The sequence below is a fragment of the Gorilla gorilla genome, chromosome 22, assembly GCF_029281585.2.
Source record: "Gorilla gorilla gorilla isolate KB3781 chromosome 22, NHGRI_mGorGor1-v2.1_pri, whole genome shotgun sequence".
NCBI lineage: Eukaryota > Metazoa > Chordata > Mammalia > Primates > Hominidae > Gorilla > Gorilla gorilla.
In genome coordinates this window covers 32,055,388-32,080,026 of record NC_073246.2, presented here as the reverse complement: position 1 = coordinate 32,080,026, position 24,639 = coordinate 32,055,388, and the positions used below count along the sequence as shown (strand labels likewise).

The window sequence follows — 24,639 nt, the reverse complement described above, 5'->3', positions numbered from 1 at the left end:
GAAAGCAGTATCTTCCCCTAAATACAAAGGAGAGAAGGTTAAAATGTTTTTAACAATTGGCTTTGTCGGTGAGAGGCAAAGACCAAAAGCTTCTGCGTTATTTATGTTTTTCAGGTTATTCATTTTTTGGGGGTTGGGAATACAGTCTCACTCTGTTGCCCAGACTGGAGTGCAGTAAAGCAATCACATCTCACTGCAGTTTTGATCTCCCAGGCTCAAGCAATCCTCCCACCTCAGCCTTCCGAGTAGCTGGGATTGCAGGCGTTTGCCACCACATCCAGCTAATTTTTTATTTTTTTGTAGAAACATGGTGTCACTATTTGCCTAGGCTGCTCTCAAACTCCTGGGCTCAAAAAATCCTCCTGCCTCAGCCTCTCAAAGTGTTGGGATTATAAATGTGAACCACTGTACCAGCCTCAGATTATTTTTATATTTAGGAGGTATCTCCATATCTTAAACAAACATGTGTTCTCACTTATAATACAGATAATATGCTCTAGCTGATGAGAAAGCAAATAATTGGAAAAAAACACTGGAAACTTCCAGGACAAAATGAACATAGTAATAAAACTGAAGTAGAATGAGGAAGAGGAACTAGAACGAGGAAGAGGACCCAGAAGTAACAAATCAGAGTAATGCTGGAAAATCCTGTCAGGGAGGGAATGGTTAAGCCTATGTCTCAGTAACCATGAACAAAGGGCCAAAGAAACCCTTCATCCAATCCGGTGTTGGGAAACTGTTAACGACACGGAAGTCATCTGTTTGCTCAATGATTCACATTCCTTACAGAGGGAGTTCTCAGACCAATCATTTTGAAAACTCAATGATTTTCACATTCATTAACTCAGTGAGTGGACTCTTTAAATCTGGATGTCATTGGACCACCCATTAAATCTTTGGCCTGTAATTGACTGAAATGGAGGACATTTTGCAAATTGTAATGCCTCCCACCTGGAGTGTGGTTGGCGTGCTTGCTTTGGAGACATTTTCATCCTTACAATGGATCCCTTGCCAGTGGGATGTAAAAGAAAAAGGAAAAGGGTCCACTTCTCCCACATGAAGCCCCCCCACTGCCTCTAGGGAGAGGCAAGAACGCGGCAGTCAAAAGCTACAACTTGACTCGAATTTTGAAATAATCTCAGTTGAATTTTTCTTCCTTTGAAAACCATTTGAAAAACTATGGAAAGGATAGTGTTAAATTTCCACTAGGTTTAGTCCCACTTATATGAAAAGATTCGAAAAAGCAACTTTCCTTCCTATTTTTGAATCGGACTGGACAGAGGAGGTAAGCATAGTGAGTTACAGGGCTGGGCTTGTTCCTGGATCAGTTACCACATGGCTTGTCTCAGCCAAACACTTTGCACACCTCCCGTTCATCTGGCAAATAAGGGTCTTAAGTTTGATGGCCTTGAAGATAACTTCCAGCACTAAAATGTTCTCTAGCGTCTAAATTTTAAGTGACTGCATAGCTTATTTCAAGGGCCACTTTTATATTGTTCCATAAAAATGAAAGGTATGTGTTTGGCTTTAATAAATGTGATATATTTCAAGCTGCCATTGAAGAAACATTGAATGAAAGTTTCCATACTAAACATTACTTCAATAGAGAGACAGGTGTTACTTAACAGTTAATGTAATAATTAACAGTTCATTCAAATTAATTATAAGGAGTACTTCTCTATTTTCTTCTTTTCTGGATCTTAAGAATAAACTATGAAATGTTAATTTCTTACTTAGGGCTCCTCCTGCATATCAACAGTTTTCATGTGTCTTGAAACTAATACCTAAACATTTCTCCCTATTGAGGCATCTTTATTAAAGCCAGAATTGATTACCATCTTAAGGAAAAGTGGCTTACACTAGAATAAAGTAATAGTTTAGAGTCCAAAATGTTTTTTAATTACTCCCCAATAAACTCACAAGGTTTTGGCATTGTCTTCAGCTGTGTCTTGACATATGTATTTATACTTTTATATCAGAGTGATTTTTACACAGGAAGTTTCAGCTCTGTAATTAGCAATCCACAATAGAAACTTTGACACTTAATTACAGCATTGCTAAGGCAATAATAATATGAGAAATCCTAAACTTGAATGCAGCATTTCTTGACACACCCCTAGCTACCCTTCTTATTGGCTGGGAAACAATTATATATGACTAGTAAATAATCCATACAGGAATGAATGTGTATGAAAAAAGGCAACATACATTTACAACAGGTACTTCTAGTTAGGCCAAGTTCAGTCACAGCTACTGATTTGGACTAAAACGTTATGGGCAGCAGCCAAGGAGAACATCATCAAAGACTTCTCTAGACTCAAGAGCCTTCCACGTTCTACATCTTGAGCATCTTCTACCACTCTGAATTGAACCAGTCTTCAAAGTAAAGGCAATGGCATTTTATCCCTTGCAAATTGCTGGGCTGGTTCTTGGGTTCCTTGGCATGGTGGGGACTCTTGCCACAACCCTTCTGCCTCAGTGGAGAGTATCAGCTTTTGTTGGCAGCAACATTATTGTCTTTGAGAGGCTCTGGGAAGGGCTCTGGATGAACTGCATCCGACAAGCCAGGGTCCGGTTGCAATGCAAGTTCTATAGTTCCTTGTTGGCTCTCCCGCCTGCCCTGGAAACAGCCCGGGCCCTCATGTGTGTGGCTGTTGCTCTCTCCTTGATCGCCCTGCTTATTGGCATCTGTGGCATGAAGCAGGTCCAGTGCACAGGCTCTAACGAGAGGGCCAAAGCATACCTTCTGGGAACTTCAGGAGTCCTCTTCATCCTGACGGGCATCTTCGTTCTGATTCCGGTGAGCTGGACAGCCAATATGATCATCAGAGATTTCTACAACCCAGCCATCCACATAGGTCAGAAACGAGAGCTGGGAGCAGCACTTTTCCTTGGCTGGGCAAGCGCTGCTGTCCTCTTCATTGGAGGGGGTCTGCTTTGTGGATTTTGCTGCTGCAACAGAAAGAAGCAAGGGTACAGATATCCAGTGCCTGGCTACTGTGTGACACACACAGATAAGCGAAGAAACACGACAATGCTTAGTAAGACCTCCACCAGTTATGTCTAATGCCTCCTTTTGGCTCCAAGTATGGACTATGGTCAATGTTTTTTATAAAGTCCTGCTAGAAACTGTAAGTATGTGAGGCAGGAGAACTTGCTTTATGTCTAGATTTAAATTGATATGAAAGTTTCAATTTGTTACTGGTGGTAGGAATGAAAATGACTTACTTGGACATTCTGACTTCTGGTGTATTAAATGCATTGACTATTGTTGGACTCAATCGCTGCTCCAATTTTCATATTCTAAATTCAAGTACACCCATAATCATTAGCAAGTGTACAATGATGGACTACTACTTTTTGACCATCATATATTATCTGATAATCTGAAGTTGAAATTGATATTCTACAACAATAAAACATATACCTATTCTAAAATGTAACCTATTATTTTTCCTCTACATTGTTTCTTGTACTACGTACTAACAACTAAATGGTGACCTTTTTAAAAAGATTATCATGGAAAATTGTAGATATCAAACAATAATTTTTAGTTGAATTTGTCAAAATATGAAAATGTCCATCTAATGAAAGACTTTGTTCCTTTAGGAACTCACACAATAAAAATTAGACACTTTAGTGAAAAGGGAGCTCTGATTTCTCTTAGGACAATTAAGAAGACAGATTTTAAGGTCTCTAATTTATACAGTTAAACTCGCCTAGAATTACTGTTTAAAGGAAAATAATTTATAAATGAAAACTAACATTTTTCATAGCCTACCATCTGCACGTCAAGCAAACAGAAGCATCTATCTTGATAAGACACATCAATGGGAGGCTATTAACACTCAATTCTTATCTAGAGGTTATATGGTCCCAAATAGAAAATTGCAGTTTGGGCATTGAAGGGAATGGTTTCTTTTCTTTGTTTTATTCTTTAGTCATTGCACAGGTATAAACATGCTAAGCAATTCGAAGAATCAAGGTAATGATTCAGACAATTAGTCAGGCTAAGATAAATACCTTTTTTTGTATTCTCTACTAAACAAATAGGTATGGTGAAGGTTTTTTTGTTTTGCTTGAATTACACACGTGATTTTCTCAGTTCTTCATTTCCCATATCAATATCAGGGTTAAAAGTGTGGTGGGTCATGTGGGGTGAGAGTGAGTGGGGAGTGTTTATGAGGCAAGATCACCCCTATGGGTTGCTTCTGAATAGCTTTTAGATCTTGTGAATCAATCAGTGTTTACATGTTCAGTTTCAACTCTTCAAATATTGTGCTTATTTTGTAATAAAAATGTATTTAATTTTGAGTATATAATTGCAATGAGAAGCTTGAATTTGCTCACCAAATATTTATTGCATCTTCATCCTTATTGTAATAAAATAAAATAGATTACAATGATGTTGATATATTTAGCTGTGGGGTCAATTAGAATAAATTTCTGTCCTCACAAGATCGCTTAGTAACTCTAAAACATTAAATCAGGGCTACCTCAAGCCTGGATATGAATATCCAACCTTCACTCTGTTCTACAAACCACCAGCAAGATGTCAGTAGGTGAAGCCCCTGGTAATATAAAACTGTATTTAAAACACTGGTAATATTAAATGATAAGATCACACAAGTGTAAATATCTTCAAAGATTAGCAATAAAAATGAGAAAAATAGTGATTAAGATGAATTTTTCCTAAGATTGATTTTTTAAATCAGACTTGATTCAGAAAGGCCTGATATTGGGTATGTTGGAAAAGAGTCATTTTTCTTTTACAGACAAATAAGTTGTCATAGAATCATTTTTCTTACCTTTTGACTCACCTAGAAGTAATTAGCTTTACAAGAATGGATTCCTCAGCCTAAATGGGGAAGTGTGTTATTCTGCTAGCCAGAGGATCAAAGAGTAAAAAGGTATAACACTTGGTGCAATCATAAGATAATATTAGCTATTGAATATGTGTTAACATTTCAGGAACTAAGTTTTTTGTTGCTTGGCCTTCCATTAATCAATGTGTAGCTTTGGAAAGATTATTTTTCCCTGCTCCACTCTGCTGTAGTATTTTTCCAATTACACCAAAAATAAATTTTACTAATTTTCCATGAATTTAAAGACGCATTAAGAATGCACATTTCCTACTACAAACCCCAGCGTGCATGAAATTTATCTTTATTTTCTAAAATTTAACTGAAGTTCCACTTCTTGAGTACTTCCCCACATATTGTACAGTTGTTAGGATCTTATGCAGGGCTAAGCAGTGTTCCATAGTGGTTTCCGGGGTCAGTCCATGGTCATCAGTCCCTGCAGGTATCCGAGAAGTTGTCTATTTTATCTGCCCACAGAGTCTTTGTAGGCTTCTTAGCTCTGTCAATTCTGCCATACTTGGCCTTTTTTTTTTTTTTTTTTTATACTCTTGTTCTGGGCTGCTTGAACCAGTAGATTTCAACCCTGGCTGTATATTAGAATTGCTTGGGGAACTTTGGAAAATACCAATATAGCTGGTGTTGAGATGATCTATGGTACCATTATCCAGAGTCATAGCCAGGAACCTTACCTGCTGACCTGGTTACCAGCTATCCACAAGCAGTGGTAGAGAAAATGGCTACTTCCCAATAAAATGTTTCTAATGTCGCCTCTGTAACCCTTCTTCTCCTTCCCCACTGTCAAAAACCTTGTGCAATTTCATAGAGGTTTTCAGAAGCAAATGCATAGGCTAAAACTCTTCAAGAGTACTTTTGTCTTCCGTTTTTCTACATACTCAGTGAAATTCTTTGCTAATCACCTTCTGGAATGGGGACCAGGGAAAAAGGGAGAATATAAGAAGAGAAAAATAGTTAACATCACAAAATAGAAAAATAGTTAACATCACAAAATATAATTTAATCACACATGGTTGAAGATGTTTTAAGAGAGTAATACTTCTGCAGTTTACAAATTTAATTAAATGCACACCAGTAATCTTTTTCATTTGTAAAAAATATTGCTATATTTAAAAGCATTTTGTTAAACTGTTTTGATCTTTGTAACCACCATGTGCTGTAGAGAGTGTAGATATCGTTACCAAAACATGCCAAGTAAAAGAACTAAGACATACAAGGTTATCTCACTTGGCCAAAGTCACATAGTTAACATGCAGAAATCAAGAATTCAACAACAGGACTAAGTTGTTACTTAATAATAACTTGAGGAATGATCAAAAAACAGTATACATACAGAACAATGGTTTGAGGGTTTAACTGCTATGCATCCCCTCTTCCCCCAGAGAAGAGATGAAACTATGGAATTCAGAAATGTAAAGAAAGTTATTGGCTTTAAGTATAAAAAGCACAGATTCTTAGGAGATCGTGGGCCAACAATAACATGGTTATCTTTAAGATTAAGAATATAAAATGATTTCCTTGGATGAAGGTATAATAATAAGGAGCAGAGTTTAGAGGGTCTAGATATCAGTGTGTCCCTGGGAGTAGCCTGGTGGCCACTCCCTCGTCAAGTTCCTGGGGACTGGGGCACAGGGGAATAATAAACTCTTAGATGGGTTTGAGAATCCAAGGGCAGAAATGATCTGTGTCCTAACTCAGGTGGAGCTGAGGATGTCAACAAAGTATTCCCTGTGACCTCACAGTGCTGGAGGATAAGTGACATCTCTGTGATGTATTTAGTCTGACAGCCTAAAAGATAATCTTGCCAAGTTCCCCGCAGCTGGAACGCCGTGGGAGCAGAAGAACATTTCCTACCCATCCGAGAGGGGCACAGAGCATGCCAGACCCAAAAAGGTCTAGTGGCTGGGACTAGGTGAGACACAGCAGTCAATGCACATGGACCAGCAGCTGGCCCATCCATGCCTGCATGCCTTCAGAACCGCTCCTTCACTCCTCTGTCTAATCTGTATCCTATGGAGGTTGATGCTCACGGCTGGGCGGTGTGTGCCAAGAGCTTGTGCTAAGAGTAGTCCTCCCCAGGTACAGGCAATAGGAGGGGGCTCTCTCTGTAAATAATAGAAAAGCAATAATAAAACCTATTAAATATTGGTCTGTTCTTTATTATCTTCATATGCTGACCTTTCTAATTAATGTTAGTGATAAAACACCACATCAAAACAAACAAGAAAATGTAATTTCTTGATGTAAGTTCTGAACAATCATTATGATTACTCTTCAGAGAGGTAGGTAGTGTTATGGGCTTAACTGTGCCTTCCCCCCATTTATATGTTAAAGATCTCACCTCTGCATAAATGAAAATGCAACTGTGTTTGGAGATAGGGTCTTTATAGAGGTAATTAGGTTAAAATAAAATTATTAAGGTACGATATTAGATATGACTGGCGTTCTTATAAAAACATGAGGAAATTTGGACATAGACTGGTACAGAGAAAAGGTGATGTGGAGACACATAGGGAGAAGATCGTCATCTGTAGGCTAGAGAAAGAGGCCTGGAACAGCTTCTTCCGTCACAACCTTCAGAAGGAACTAACCCTGCGGACACCTGGATCTCAGAATTCTAACCTCCAGCCCGGTGAGACTATAAATTTCTGTTGCTTTAAGCCACACAGTTTGTGATATGGGAGCCCTAGCAAACTAAGATAGATGGATAGGCAGATAGGTAGATAAATAGATAGTAGGTACATAGAGAGACAAACAATTAATAGACAGATGACAGATATATGATAAATAGATAATATTTAGACAATTGATGGATTTATTGATAGATGAGAGATAATGATAGTGATTGATAGATAACAGAGGATTAGATAGACACATAGATGATAGATAAAGAGATGTCATCTATGCCACAAATGAATAGACAGAAGATGCCATCTACACTACCATGCGCCCTGACACACATGGACTTGGCTTCATGGGTCTGTTGCCAAAGTTAAAGAGTTTTCTCCCAGATTCCAATTCAGCAAGGCATGATTTTCAAATAATTTTTCTCCAGCCATTCTGTTTTACTGTTTTAATTTTTTTAAAAAACAAATAAAACCCTCAAGTCATGATAAAATGACAGAGTTCTGTTCTGTTTCCATGTCTTTGCAATTTCTGTGCTACCAAAATGGGAGGCATAGATTATACGCTAGCTAGCTCAAGTGGTTCTAACCTGTATGAACGCACCGGAATTTCTTCAGAGTAATGTCTATAAAAATGTTTATTAATGTATAGATAATAAAAACGTGTTAACTTGAAGCTTATTCTGGAAAAAATCTTCTCTTACAGAGGAGTGGTATGTTTGCTCCAAGAGTCAAGTATACTAGATGGGCTACTGAGGCTGGTTTTCCCAAGCTCCTGTGTTCAGCTGCCACCTGCTAGGTGAGAGATTGGAGGACAGAGGCAGAGAAGACTATAAACTTTCCGTCACTCCACCCTCCATCTCTATCAGAAGGGGCCAACTGAAGCCTAGGTTCTGCCTTTTGCCAAGTGAACCCCATTCCTGGGTCTGGCAGTACTCCCTTTCCCTTCATCATCTGGGAAGTCGCAGCTTTCTGCTGTTGTTAGTATACGGGAGGTTCCATAGTCCTCTCCTCAGTTTCATAACTCTCCCTGTAACCTGTGTAAGCAAATCCCTCTATTAAATTCCATTAATTTTAATATCTAGAATAATTTTGGTTTTCCTGGTTTTATTTGACAGATACAACTGAAAATCATCCTGAAATAGGGGCTTCTCAGCAGAATCCAAGGTGAACAACTGAAGATTTTAAATATCAAATCAATGACTTGGTTTGACAGGGGCCCACAGAACTTAGATTCAACCCTGGGAAAATTTTGCATTCTCAGAGAGTAAGATGAAGTGTATCTAACATGTAGGCTTGAAACAAAAATTAAGTTCAGTGTTTAAAAAATGTTTAGTAATTGCATGTCAAAACACTACACATAGGAGATGGCAACTGTTTGCTGAGAAAATGAATGATTGATGAATCAATGAAGAAAGAAAGTAATAAGTAAACCATAATATGAAGCACCTTATCTGGGGAAAATCAGAAGTTCAATTCCTAACTGGGTCTAAGCAGTTTTGTGTTTTTAGTATTCTTTTAGCAGGATTATTTCCAAGAAAATAGCTAATGGACAAACACTGCCTGTTAAGAAAGTGTTGAGGACAAAATCTGATACAAAAAATATCTTTAGGTCTGAATTCAGATTACAATTAGTAAAGCTTGGAATTGGCTAGTAAAAGTGACTAGCAAAATATTAAGTAAAAAGCAAATTATGAAATGGACATGACTATAGCAAAATGGCTAAAACTCCTACTACCATAAAGATGTATCAGACATTTTATCATGGTTGGGCTGCTTGAGGGACAAAGAATGCTTTTCTTAGGGAATAAATACCCCCATACACACTGAATAACTAGGTTAATTGTGGGTATGGGTTTTCTGGAAAGAAATTTGTCAAACAGATTCTCAGAATACAAATAGATGGCATATAATAAGGGAGAATTAAAAGTATAAATAGAGGGTACAACCAGAAAACAGGGCAAACAAACAAAAAAGGGAGAGAGGAGAGACTGCAGTGATTGAAAGAGAGGATTTCAGTGAGTACAGAGGGAAAAAAAGGACATTCAGGTTCACCATAAGGAAAATAATTCTTAGAACACTGGTATTTAACCGGTAATGAATATTGTCAGAAGCATTGGAGACAAAACTGCCACGTATAACGCCCTTTTTCCATTCCCTCTTCCCTAGAACTGACAACTTGGTCAGAATCATACAATTGTGAGACTGAAAAGGATCATGGAGTAAACTGAGGCCAAGAGCAGTTAAGCCTGTCTGGCTAACTCCTCCCCACCTCAATCTAGACCTCACTACATTCATTGGACATTATCCAGACTGAAATCAGCCAATCTCAGGAAAGACCTGCCCTTCAGCTTTTCACTCACCTTCTCTTGCGTCAGTGATTACTCCTCTTCTCTAGTCCATCAACCTCAACTTGAACTCAGACCTATTGCCTTCCAGCTTTGAGCTGCCATTTATATTGCATTCTGCATCTCCTGAAATGTCCTCCATTTTTACTTCTCTAAAAAAGTCAGATTCATTAAGATTGCCAATATTTGTTTCAATAAACTTGTAACTGTTTTTTGAAGCTTTCTTAATTTTTTTCCTTAAATTATTATTGAGAATTCTTTTCTTTAGGATGTTGGGAGATGTATTTTTTTTATTCCTTCCCTAGATCACATATATGCTACTTCCTTTGAGAACTCATTCATTCCTGTTATTTCAACTGCCAGTAATCGGCAAATGGCTTAGCACAAAGAGCCCTGGACTGGGAGATTTGAGTTCATTATGTGGCTCTTTCAACAAAACTTAACTTCAGCTTTCTCATCTACAAAGTGTGGAAAGGGATAAACTTTTCCAATATACAATACATGCTTGTAACTAGACATATATATTGTGTGTATATATACATAAGTTAAATTTCATATAAATAAACTATACATATATAGAGAGAGATTATTTAATTCTCATTATTACCCTTCTTTTATGGGTTAAAAAAAACCTGATGCTCAAAGAGGTTATATAACCTTTCCAGGGATACACAGCAAGGTCACTGCACCTGCCAGCCGTAATGAGGCATCTTGAAAGAGCATGCTGTCTTCTGTGTAGCACTCTTTCCCCCCATATAAGGAGGATAGTAACCAGTCTCTCTACCTGGAAGGGCTACTGTAAGGATAAAATGAGGCAGTGTCTGTGAAAGTATTTTAATCATAAGGCATTATGTAAATGTAAAATATAATTACTATTATTATCTCCCAGCAATCCAGGTTGTAAGCTCTTTATAGTTCTCTTGATTTCTCTACCCACAGAGCATTTCACTTGGGTGCCCTTTTGGCCTTAAACTTTAGCAAAAGTCATATTCATTATGTTTTTCTAAGCTTAAAATTTTATCAATTTTTCTTTACCTTTGTAAGTGTCACAATTCATTTGGTCTTCTAAGACACAGATAACTGTATGTAGATACTGGCTTAGCTCCTGTTTTCCTGGAGCAATAATTAATAGCACTCTTTTTCTCTCAAAAATCCAATTTTGGATGATAAATCATGTGTTCACCTAACATCTCTTTAGATGCCTCCTGCTATGGTTCTTATCTTCTCTATTCTTGCTCATTATGCTCTAAAACATTACTGAACACCTATCCCTTTCCTATTTACACTCACAAACTTTAACCCAATGGCTAATTGCCTGGCTTACTGAGACAGACCTCTCTCCCCTCTTCTCATCTTGTGAATCCCTCTCTTCCATGTTTCATAGACAGAAGCATGGATTCTCACCTCCAGCTGTGGTTATTATCATTTCACTTCCTTTATTAGAGCTCACAGGCTTTTTGATATACTTTCAATTATCTTTTATCTCTCTTACTTTTTCTTCTTCAACTCTCTCTTTACAATGATACGTAACTACTTCGTGTATATACAACTGTACTCAAGTTGTCTCATGTCCCATCAATCACACATGTTTACCTGAAATCTGAAGCATACTTTTGGTGGCTTCATTGCTTTCCTAAGCCCTGCCTTCTCCAAGCCACCCTCCATCACCCTATCTCCTCTATTTTGATAGACTACAATTAGCTACTAATCATTTGCAGTTTCTTCCATCAAGAGGTGGACCCTACTGCTCCAGACCTAGAATCAGGGCTGGCCTCATGGCTTTCTGTAGCCAACAGAGTGCAAAGGAAACTTTCTAACTTGTAATGCTCCTGCCATGTTATTAATCCAGACTATGCTGATGGAGGATAAGAGGTCAGGTAAAGAGAGACCCATTTTTTAAGCCGCCTGATATGGTTTGGCTGTGTCCCCACCCAAATCTCATCTTAAATTGTAGTTCCCGTGACCTCCACGTGTCATGAGAGGGACCCGGTGGGAGGTAATTGAATCATGGGGGTGGTTACCTCCATGCTGTTCTTGTGACAGTGAGTGAGTTCTCATGAAATCTTATGATTTTACAGAGTAGTTCCCCTGAACATGCTCTCTTGCCTGCCACCGTGTATCACGTACCTTTGCTCTTCCTTCACCTTCTGCTATGATTGTGAGGCCTCTCCAGCCATGTGGAACTGAGTCCATTAAACTTTTTCTTTATAAATTACCCAGTCTCGGATATGTCCTTATAGCAGTGTGAGAATGGACTAATACACCATGTCAATCATTCCAGCAATCCCACGTGAGGTCCCTGACATATGAGTGAGCCCTGTCAAACTGTTTGGAGCAGAGAGAAGCCACCCCAGCTGACCCCAAACCAAATTACTGCCTCATAAAATTCTGAGCAAATATTATAAATGTTGTTTAAAACTTTTTCAAATTGACTTTATTTCAGTCATCTCTTAGTATTACGTATTATCTATATATCAATATCAATATAATATTTTTTGTTTTCTATCTTCTGTACTTTTTTGCATCTACAAGGATGTTTTTGATATTTTAAGTGTATGCCAGTGCCTTGCATAAATGGCCTCAGTTCATCTTTGTACCAATCCTGCAGAGCAGATGTTGCCATCTTTGGTTTATGAATGAGGACCCCATCACCAAGAACATTAAGTAATATAAACTTTTTGAAATAATAAATAACTTAGATCAAAATTGAAATTATTCATTTTTGTTATATCAATAACTTACATAATAAATATTTCGTGCTTATGTATAATGAGAACTGTAGGACTTCCCACACCACAGAGAAATCACTGCAAAAAAAACATGTAAACTAAATAAATCAAAGAAACAAAGTAATACAATGCAAATTCTGATAACTGCCATCAGGAGATCAGGGTGCTTTAGAAGGGAAGGTGAGGAGAGATACTCCTAATCCACGTATTAGGAGTGTGAGCAGGTAAAGCATCTGGAGGGGACATGAGACTGACCTTGAGGAAGAATGGGATTCCCAGGGGTAAAAATAAGTGAAAGAAGGTTTGAGAAGACAGCACAAGTACAGCTATCAATATGGAAATCCTCTAGATATGTCCATTGACATGTGAATTAGAACTCAAGCATACAAATAGGGAGCAATCTGAGATATGTTTGGAAAAGTTAAGTGTTCAGAACATGAAGGACTTTGAAAACTAAGGTGTAGAGTTCTTTGTTTTATGATCTATCAAGGAATTTGCACAACAGTCATATTTTTACAATTATGAGAAAGTGTTCCATAGCATTTCAATCAACTTTATTATTTTACGCCCATATTACATTTTCTTGTCTCTGACATTTAAATCTTTGAAAGGGTATCAGGTCTTCATCATTGATTAGTAAACTCTTCAAAGCCATCAATATGTTAACAAGTACTTGATGAACACACACTATTCAAGGAACTGGATTAGATGTGAGAAATCTTAAAACTGCTAGAACTATGTCAAACCAAAATACTTCTACACAACAAGCGAAACCATCAACACAAAGAAAAGGCAACCAATGGAACAGGAGAAAATATTTGCAAACTATATCTGATAAGCAATGAATATGCCAAATATATAAAGAACTCATACAACTCAACAGCAGAGAAAACAAATCAAAAAATGACAAAGGATCCGAATAAACTTTTCCAAAGAAGACATACAAATGGCCAACACAGACATGAAAAGATGCTCAACATCACTAATCATCAGAAAAATGCAAATTAAAAACACAATGAGATACACCTCGCACCTGTTACAATGGCCATTATAAAAAAGATGAAAGCTAACAAGTGTTGGCAATGGTGTAGAGAAAAGACAACCCTTTTCTTCCCGTATTCTAGTCATTATGGTTTCAGGGATTTTAGTGCCAATTATTAACAAAGGCAGCCTCTTTACTTTTAGAGCACACACATTCTTCACAACCCCTAAGACATTTATATCTCATTAGATCTGGAAATTACTGGATTGTCCTTCATCTCTAATTAAGGGTTGATAGGATCTGTCCAACCTTGAAGAATTTTCAAACATCTGTGGGCTAATAAAGGAAGTGTTTTGGGAAAAAAATACATTTACCCTGTAGATTTCTTAAATCTCACTGACTGCTATTGTTCCCCTATAACGACTGTATCAGAAACAACCTGGAATACTTGTTGAAATGCACATCTCTGTGCCCCATCCTGGATTTATTCAATTAGATCATCTGGGGAGGGGCCCAGCATCCTGTAACCTACACACACTCTAGAGTAATCTTACGCATACCTTATAGTTTGAGGAAGACTTGCCAAAGGCAATGGGATGGATACGCCTGTTTTCTCCCTCACTTTGTAATTATCTGTAAGCAAACGGAGTAGGTCTTGTAGGTGTTGTCAAAGGCATTAGTCCAATATCCACTCAATTAGTCTAATGATCCACTCAGAATTTCAGGGAGCTCTTTTGAACCAGCCTTATTATTGCCTCTTCTTGCTTTTGGCAGATTTGCTATTGTATTTTCAACACCATCTCAAGTGCAAAACTACACTTCCAAATGTCTTCAACAAGTACTTATGGCAGCTAAAAAAGCAACTTTAAATGGATGTTTGCAGGTGTCTGCCCATAAAGACTGCTATTGCGTCAGCTCTACTGGAGTTATTATGGTTTACAATAGGAGTTTAATTTAAGGGAGTGGTATAAAAGTGCAAGACTTTGGGAAAGAAACGTGAGAGCAATTATCCCTGGATTATGTCTGGACAGGACTGGATCCTTGAATCTTGGCTGGTTTGGTGCAGCCTTGCCTGCTGCAGAGTTGTGGTTGTATCTGCATTTTAGAAGCCAGTACGAGTCTATGTTTTTATTAAGAGCCACTAGAACCTACTGGACAAAGAACCTCCCTCTCTTCTTCATGTCAATCTCTTGAACTCATCACTGATACCCATTACACATACATATAAATGCATGCAGTGTCTTGCATTCCAGAAGATATAATCATTTAGCTAGAGGAAAAACTAAAATATGTAATGTAAATATTAGCTGAAATTAATTTGTCTGGTGAGAATTAACTACAGTTAGAAAAAAATCCTAACATAGGTGTGTTTCTGGTTTTGTTTGCTGTTTGTTTGGAAATTCCATCACTCTCCACAAGATATTTGCAAATTTGGAATTTTTTTTATTAGTCACTGTTAAGTCTGGATCTTAGATTTCACTTCTTGTGGTTGACTCTCTTGTGTGTGTATCCTGCTAATTTACATGTGGATTACAATCCCAATCTCTCACAAAGAAATCTACATATAGCAGCTTCTATCTAGAGGTTTTCAAAGAGGGCTTAGGTACAAAAAATGCAAAAAAACCTAACCTTAAAAATCAAATATTAGCTATTCCTGATTGTAAAAGCTCTTCAGACACCTGAACAGCGGAAATTTCTCACAAGGTGCTTTTCTTTTTTGCATCCAATTTTTTATATTCTCCTTCACTCTGCTTCTCATGTGATCTGTGAGGTTTTCAATGTCCAGGATACCTTCTAATTTCCCGTGGATTTTGTTACACAAATAAACTAAGACTCTATTTTTCAGTTGTAGGTTTCAATTTGCATTTCCAAAGATTCCTTCTAACTTCTCTCTTCAGTGTCTGTAAGAAATACTTTCGGTTTTAAATAATGACTGTTTTACCAAAAGATATATAAATAAAATGATATGTAGAAAGGGAACAGAAGTGTGGATGGATAAATAGATACATGGATGGATGGATGGACGGATGGATGGATGGATGGATGGGTGATAGAAGATACGATAGAGATAGACAGACAGACAGACAGACAGATAGATAGATAGATAGGTAATAGATAATAGATAGATGATAGATAGATAGATAGATAGATAGATAGATAGATATAGACTGATGGACATGTGTATCTTTTCAACACTGTATTTCCAGTGCCTGGAACATTTCTTGACACATAATCAGTGATTAATACATATTTATTTAAAGAATAAAAATGTAGCCTCCCTAATTTGTCACCAACTCATCCATTCATAGATGCATTCCACAAATATTTCACTAAGCTTCTTTTAAGTGCCAGGCACTTTTCTAGCTATGGAGATAAAGTAGTGAATAAAACATCAACAGTCTTTGTCTTTATGAAGCTCACATTCTAAGGAGCTTACACTCCTGTCAGTTCTTCCTGAATAACTCTGGAACTCATCTCCTGTTTTTGTGGCCAGATCTTCATCTTCTATCTAACTGGATGAATGAGAGAGCCTTCTAGTATTTTTCTTTCCTCTGTAGTCTTGATACCTTGCAATTCACCATGCTTATTTTAATCACAATCATTTTCCAAGACTGAACTCTGATTATGTCCCTACACTGGATTTCCATCCTTTTTAAAGTTTGCATTCCATAGATCAGCATCCAGATCTGTTTATGAGCTCACCCTCATCTAAATTTTCCGTGTTATTTCTTGATATTCTGAAATACACCTTGAACTTAAAGCCATGATGACTTACTCGCAGTTCTTGAAATTTGCCTTAATACTTCCTACTTTCAGCCCTTTGTACTGGCTGCTCTCTCTGCCATCCCCACTCTTCTCAGCAAGGCTGATCCCTCAGTGTTTAACACAGACATATCCTCCCTGATACTCCCCAGACTATCCGTGATGAGTTAAGAATTTCATTCCATTATGTTCCTGAATAATATACGTGACTTTATAATAGTTCTGGTCTCACAGCTTTCATTCTGGATCCTCCTACCCATAGCATAAGCGATGAGATTCTTTTCTTTTTTCTTTTTAAAAATGAAAATCTTACTGTGTTAACATTCTCATGTGTACTATCTCACTCATCTATTCTCCACCTATCTCTCCAATCTCATCTCTCCTAGTTCTTCTCTTTGTCCATTGCACGTAACTCTACTAGCCTCCCTTCTGTTTTTTGAATACACCAACTTTATCGTGGTGATTCTCTGCCTGGAATGTCTTTTTCTAGCTCTACTCAAGGCAGACTCATATTCACCCTTTAGGTCTAACCTCGGCTGTGACCTAATCAGAAATGCCTTTAAGGATTACCCCTTCTACAATGGCCTTCTCTGATTATTGTGTATCTTAATACACTGTTTATATCCCTCTTTGCACTGCCTGTAATATAGACGGATCTAGTTTTTCGTTAAGGGTCTCTGCTGATCTCTGGAATGCAAGTTCATTGAAGACAAGGACTCTTCACCATTTTCAGCCCTCTGGTTCTAAAGCCCAGCATGATGCTTGGCAAATAGTAGGGCCTCAAAATATATCAGTTGAATTAACAAATAGTACTGACCATATGCTGCTATTTGCTTCTTTCTCTCCAACTAGGCTGTGGAGATCTTATGTAATACCATTATCCTATTATAGGTAACTAAGTAATATTCTATTGAATATTAATGCAACCAGCAAAATAACAACCTGTACCATAAAGATACAAAATTATTTTAAATGGAATTAAGAAAATGATGAATAATAAGATTTTTTATACATAAAACTGATCAAGTCAGAGGCTATGAACTGTCAATCATAACGAATTGGGACAGGGGACAAAAGTCCTGCCTATGGGTTAGCAAAGTAAGCCTGAGTCCTCTCTGCCCTTTGGATGATGCAGCAGTGTGTCCTAATACAGTATCCTTATGGTCACTGGCCTGGCTTCTACTGTGCATGGTGGAGATGAAAGAAAATGTACCCATTGTGAGTTGCCTAACAGAGCAAGTACTTATTATGCACTCAGTAAATATCAGCCTCATATTTAAAGAGATCAACAAAATAAATTAATTTCTACTATAGACTAATATAATAAAATCTAGGCTCAAAAATGCATTTTTGCAGATTCAGCCTTTGCATTGGTTACTTTTAATTATTGTCAAATTCAAGAAATAAAATGTTATTTTCAGAGCATTATCACCATATAAATGGTTATGAAAGTATTTAATAAGTAGAAACACATGTCTTTTTGGTGAACTATAGTGATATTTTAATGTATTTTGTTTTTGAAATTAATATTTTAATGTTAACTAATGTTATTTGTCAGTTTTCAAATTATGTTTTTGAAAACAAATTATGTTTTGCATGGAGGAGGACCCTTTTACTGTTCAAATCACAGAAGAGATACTTATTAATATCTAACTTTCATAACCGAACAATAAATTTAAATGAGTTTTTGGTCTTCTAGCATAGCTAAAAGCATCATTGTGGCTGGGTTTGGTGGTTCATGCCTGTAATCCCAACCCTTTGGGAGGCTGAGGTGGGAGAATCTCTTGACGCCAGGAGTTTGAGACCAGCCTAGGCAACATAACAAGACCGTGTCTCTACAAAAAGAAAAAAAATCAAACAGAAAAAAATACAAAAAAGAACATCATTGTTTCGTTTAGTATTGGAGTAGCCAGCATTCAAGATGGCCCCCAGTGATCTCTGCCTCTGGGTCTTCACACTCTTCAGCAGTCCTCTTCCACATGGTTCCAGACTTGGCCTGTGTGACCAATAGTAACAGAAGTGATGAAACGTCACTTCATAGGTAGATTATAAAAGCTCTTGCCTTCCATCTTGGCCATTTTGGGAGAAACAAATTGCCATTTTGTAAGCGGATGCCCAAGTGGTCAGAAAGTAAGCCTCCCCAGGCCCACAGCCATTGAGGAACTGAGATCTGACAATAGCCACATGAGGGAACTTGGAAAGGCTTTCTCTAGCAACAGTGGAGGCTTGCAATAAGACTGCAGTCCTACCTGAAACAGCATGGCTGCACCTCCAGAGAGACCTGAGCCAGAACCACTCAGCCAAGCTGCTCCCAGATTCCTGAGCCACAGAAATTGAATGAGAAATAAATGTTCTTTGCTTTAAGCTAGCCAAGTTTTGGGGAAATTTGCTGCAGATAACTAACACAAGTATCCAGTCTGATTTAGTTGGTATATTGCATATCTGAAACTCAGCATCCATAAAAGTAATCTAGACTTGTATACACAGTACAATATTTATAAAGGACAAAAGAAGTAAAGTAGCAATTAAGTGATAAAAAGAAAAATAAGAAATAAAGAATTGATGGTGAAACTTACGGTAGAACTGTTGGTCATATGTCTGTAGCTGTGATAAAGAGATTTTGGAGATAGTGGAGGATTGTGCTGAGCTATAATTCCTCATTAAAGCAGAAGGCTGAGCTATAACGTTCGAGCATTTCCTTTGATAATGTTAAGGTTATAAAGGTTTTATAAGTTGTAAGGTGGCTAAATCATATTTATTTGACTAGCACTGTCCATTTCAAGTCCTTTTTAGATGCTTCTTTTGATTTTCCAAACTTTCTCCAATGAGTCTATATTAATTATATAGTCAGAAAACGTAACTATTGGTTGGGTGCTGTGGCTCATGCCTGTAATCTCAACACGTTGGGAGGCCAAGGTGGGAGGATCACTTGAGCCCAGGAGTTCAAGACCAGCTTGGGCAACATAGTAAGTTCCTGTCTCTACACCAAAAAAAATTTAAAATTAGCCAGGCATGATGGTGCACACCTGTGGTCCCAGCGACTCACAGGAGTGATCCTTGAGCCTGGGAGGATCCCTTGAGCCTGGGAGTTTGAGGCTGCAGTAAGCCATGATCACGTCACTGCATTCCAGTCTGGGCAACAAAGCGAGGTTCTGTCTAAAAAAGAAAAATGATATTTTTTCGATTCACTTAATCAAGTTTTTACGTACTCAAATGTGCAAGTTTTTCAGCATCGCTGGAGCTAGGAATTGGAAATGAATAATTCAATTGTCTGTGGCAGATTTTACCCAAAGGAGATACCTTAAATCCAGTTCTGGAGTCTGTGTATTTAAGAAATCTTTAGAACAATTGGAAATGTTTATCTTGGACAAGTGATCATGCGAAGAAAATATGAGAATACTTCCAAATATTTCAAAGTTTTTGTCTGCCAGAAGAAAGAGACTCCTCATTCTTTTTACTCCAGGAATAGTGTTAGCATCAAATTACAGAGCTTCATGTTTCAGCTCAATATAAGAAAAAAAGTATGATGTATCTGAAAACACTAAAATATTCTGCCTTGTGAAATTGTGAGTTCCATGCCACTAAAACAGAGTAAGCAGATGCTCACTGACTCTCACTGGACATCTTCCATGAGGGCCTGCAATAATATTTCAGTTGTCAAAGGAATGTCCCACCAGCCTTACGATTCTGTGATTTTATTGAATCAATGATCGATATTTTAATTTAATTAAGTGGGCTAGCAATGAACACCTCAGGAGAATTTTTGTTTTAGATAACACTCTTCCATTATTTCATTGATGATATTACTCAAATACATGAATATGTGTAAGAAATCTGCCACATCTGCTTTTTGTGTTCTAGCTCTACTTCCTTGGCTTCCATAGCTGGGAAAGCTTTGGAAAAGCTGATAGAACTCAAGGAAGAGCTACAATGAACCAGGGCCTCAAAGATTGAGCTGGTCCTCCAGGCTTCTGGACACTTCGTGCTACTCTCATTTTGGCACATCTCTGCTTGCTTCTAGTTGCACACAAGTCTTTTCAATATGGTCCCAAATTTTTATCTAGCTAACACTATAGTTCCAGAGGGAAGGTCCACATCACCTGAAGTTCAAAATATCGGAATGCATTAGCCTGTTTCGATTAAGTTGCCTATCTCTGAACCAGTGACTATGCCCAAGGAAATGGGAAAAAATTTTGGTGACTTGCCTTGATCCATGTATACTTCCAAGAGTTGACACACAGGAAGCAAATAATCAAAAGTTATAAAGCACACATGGCAGTCAAAAGCAATTTCGGTCCACCGTAATCTCTTATCCTTTTCTCCTTCATGATTTTTTCCACTTACTATTTCATTGTATGTAGTTATGAAAGTTATAGCCAAATGCATTGGCGCTATCTACAACTGAAAAAAACCTGCATATTTATTTTCTCTTCATAAATATATAACACATTTTAAAATTTCACTTGCTTTGAGAGGTATAATTCTTTTAATTTTAGTTACCTGTGTAGTTTTAAAACAGCATAACAAAATCAATATGATTGAAAGGTTTGGTTATTAAGGAGCACAACCCTAATCTTAATAGCATTTCAATTGATAAACAATTCCAATCACACTCACTACCACAGAAAATCTGTGAAGGGGCTCCAATGAATGCCTCTGTGAGCCTTGGCCAGGAGCCCCTTCTGGGGCTGCTCCCTCTGGGAAGAACGCCTTAATTCAGGTAGATGAAGTATTGCATTAGAGATACTCTTCATTGCCACAGTCTATTTCTAGGTGTTTTTTAACTTTCTTGTGATTTTATTATTTTTCACGCAGATTTTCGGGGTGGAAATTGGAGATTTCCTCAGTAAAACATTATTGAGTTACTGAAGTGACAATGTAAGCAAATCTTTTTTATAGCCTAAATATGACGGGAATTAGACTAGATAAATATGGAACAACTGTAATAAACACAAAGATAAATTGTTTCCCTTAGCGCTCAAATTTCATAAAAATAATAGTTGTGAAGAACAAACAGGAACTTTCCTTTATCTTCACCTCATTTTCTGAGTTCACAACACTGAGAAAAATCATGAACTAAAACATAAACCATTTGATGAAAACACATAAATTAAAACATGAACTATAGAAACATTAACTGTGAGTAAAAATCTGAACAATTTGGTGACAGAGCAGGAGCATCACCATCTTGGACGAGGCCCTCATTCTAAAGTTCACCTTAATAAAAAACGTCTAAATCCAAAGGGCATCAGCCTAATGGCTAAGATCTGTACGACCATAAACCACACATAACATCTCCAACCAGAAAGATTCCAAACTGCTTCCGGATCAGAGGCATGCTAGCCCCGAGATAACCCACCTCGGGCAAGGAAGATGCCAGTCTCGAGATAACTTTGCTCTGGCGGAAAGATGGCTGCCCCAAGATAAACTCGCCTCCTCCCAGAGACATTCCAACCCCGCCAGAAAACTTCTCCCTCAAACAGGAACATTCCAAACTTCTGATAAGGCCCCTCGCCCTTCCCTCAAACAGGAACATTCCAAACTTCTGATAAGGCCCCTCGCCCTTAAACCAATATATGCTCTTAGTCTGTCAGAGAAAGCGCTCCTGACTGAAATCGGCCAGGAGTGCCTCTCTGGTTTTAATTAAGGAAAACCTGTCTTTAACCGCCAGCCTCGTTTCGTGTTTCTTTCCTCTTTCTTTAATTTTTAATTTGGTATATTCCTCCTAGTAAATACCTGTGCCAGTGGAATTTGCCTCAACCAAGAATAATAGCTATACTGGAACATCTTAATTGCATGGTTGGCTACAGTTCAAACTTCCTGGTGTGTATGATGCAAGCCATCCCTCGGGCGATCATGGTTTCCTGATTAACCTGGGAAATGAACGCAGATGACTTAATAGATAATTGACTTTTTGTGGAAGGCCCAAAGCCAGAGAGAAGCAGCTGTCCCACCCAGGTGTTTCAGAATATCTTTGGGTGACTCCAACTACCTTTTGCCAAAGGTTTTCTCTTATGTGCACTACCGTGCATATTAAGGAGAGTATGTCATCTGTTTTAATTTGTTGGGATTGAGTGTGAGACTGCTTCAAACTATCTACAGATATGTTACATATGTTCATAAACTCGTACATTCATAATATAAACCAAACACCTAACTTCTTCTTAAAACACTGGAAGTGATCATTTTAAACATAATGAAAGTTTTCCACTTGAATTAACTACTTTTCATATATTTTTATTACCTTCCTAACATTGTACCTAATTATTTTTGATTTTCAGAATTACTTGAATTTACAAGATTAAAAATAATGCCAAACATCATTGATCAATGAAATTAGAGTTATATTTTTTCAATCATAAACCCACTTTTTGGTATTTTTCAATAAAAGAAATTTTAAAATATTAAATATTTACAATATTAAATGTTAAAAATTAAAATGTTTGATGTTTACTTACTGAAAAATTTTAGCAAAGTCATTTGGCCGGGCGCGGTGGCTCAAGCCTGTAATCCCAGCATTTTGGGAGGCCGAGACGGGGGGATCACGAGGTCAGGAGATCGAGAGCATCCTGGCTAACACGGTAAAACCCCGTCTCTACTAAAAATACAAAAAATTAGCTGGGCGTGGTGGAGGGTGCCTGTAGTCTCAGTTACTCGGGAGGCTGAGGCAGGAGAATGACATGAACCCGGGAGGCGGAGCTTGCAGTGAGCCGAGATCAAGCCACTGCACTCCAGCCTGGGCGACAGAGTGAGACTCCATCTCAAAAAAAAAAAGAAAAAGTCATTTATGGTAATTATACTACTGAAACATCTCATATGTCCAACTAACTGGTATAAACCTTAACCAAAAATACAAATTAATTTAGAAAGGTATTAGCAAGTAGCTGGCACAAGCGTCGCTCTAAGTAGAAAAATGTTTTCAAATTCTGGAAACTGCTCTGTAAAAATACTGTGTAAGAGGATTCATTCATATAATTTAACAGTATTTGATGAAATCTCTGTTTATGCTGTGTTGGCTTTTTACTTCCTCTTCAAAAAACTCAAAGAAGGAATTTTCAAGAAGTAACATAACTTCCTGATGGGATTCTACTTTGAATCTAAGTCACAGCCTTAGTTGGTGACTAAATGCCAGTCACTAGAACCATCCAGATCCAGCTACTGCTGAAGCTCGCTGTGGAATCTGCCTGGAGCAACAAAAACAATTCTATTAATATATCAGAGTGTCGACAAAAAGAGTCAAACTCTGTAAAATATTTGAAGAGATTTATTCTGAGCCACATATGAGTGACCATGGCCCATGACACAGCCCTCAGGAGGTCCTGAGAACATGTGCCCAGGGTGGTCGGGGTGCAGCTTGGTTTTACACTTTTAGGGAGGCATGAAACATCAATTAAATACATTTAAGAAATACATGGGTTTGGTCTAGAAAAGCAGGACAACTCAAATTAAAGGGCTTCCAGGCTATAGGTACATTTAAACATTTTCTGGCTGACAATTGTTTGAGTTTGTCTAAAGACCTGGGATCAGCAGAAAGGAATGCCTACATTAAGATAAAGGATCTTGGGCACCCAAGTTCTTATTTGCAGAGGAAGCCTTCAGGTAGTAGGCTTCAGAGAGAATAGGTTGTAAAATGTTTCTTATCAGACTTAAAGTCTGTGTTAATGTTAATGCCAGAGAGGTACAATGAGAACCCCACTTCCCAACATGGCCTGAAACAGACTCTCAGGTCACATTTTAAAAGAGCCCTGGCTGAGGAGGAAGTCCATTCAGATGGTTGAAGGGTCCTTGGAATTTTAGTTTTGATTTACAAGAGGAACATTCAGAACTTCCAGGCCAGCTAACCTTGCCATACCTCTCACCCCACCATCTTTAGTCACCACCTGAAAGGGAAGTTCTTCCAGTCATTATTACTATCTATCTGATACCCTCATCTCCATGTAGACCTGTGATGCTTCCCATTGTGGATTGTTCTTTCAACAGACTTCACTATGTTTGCTGGAATTCAAATGTTACCAGAAAGAGTTCCCGATCCAGACCCCAAGAGAGATCTCATGCAAGAAAGAATTTGAGGCGATTCCACAGAGTAAAGTGAAAGCAAGTTCATTAAGAAAGTAGAAGAATAAAAGAATGGCTACCACACAGACAGAACAGTCCCGAGGGCTGCTGGTTGTCCATTTTTATGGTTATTTCTTGATTATATGCTCAACAAGGGGTGGGGGCAGATTATTCACGCCTCCCCTTTTTAAACCATACAGTGTAACTTCCTGACGTTTCCATGGCATTTGTAAGCTGTGATGATACTAGTGGGAGTGTAGC

The 24,639-nt window shown here is 37.9% G+C and overlaps 1 protein-coding gene and 1 long non-coding RNA gene across 2 annotated transcripts; both read left to right on the top strand.

The window, feature by feature from the left end:
- The first annotated feature begins 2,204 nt into the window (after window positions 1-2,204).
- CLDN17 (claudin 17) lies at window positions 2,205-3,438 on the top strand. Its single transcript, XM_004062667.4, has one exon. It carries the CDS (start codon window positions 2,393-2,395, stop codon window positions 3,065-3,067), a length of 675 nt encoding a protein of 224 aa, XP_004062715.1. The 5' UTR covers window positions 2,205-2,392; the 3' UTR covers window positions 3,068-3,438.
- Window positions 3,439-8,628: 5,190 nt separating this feature from the next.
- LOC129529228 (uncharacterized) lies at window positions 8,629-24,362 on the top strand. The gene is made up of 3 exons (XR_008674687.2): window positions 8,629-8,668; window positions 21,139-21,201; window positions 24,304-24,362. It is a non-coding gene; the product is annotated as an uncharacterized lncRNA (long non-coding RNA).
- The last annotated feature ends 277 nt before the right edge of the window (window positions 24,363-24,639 follow it).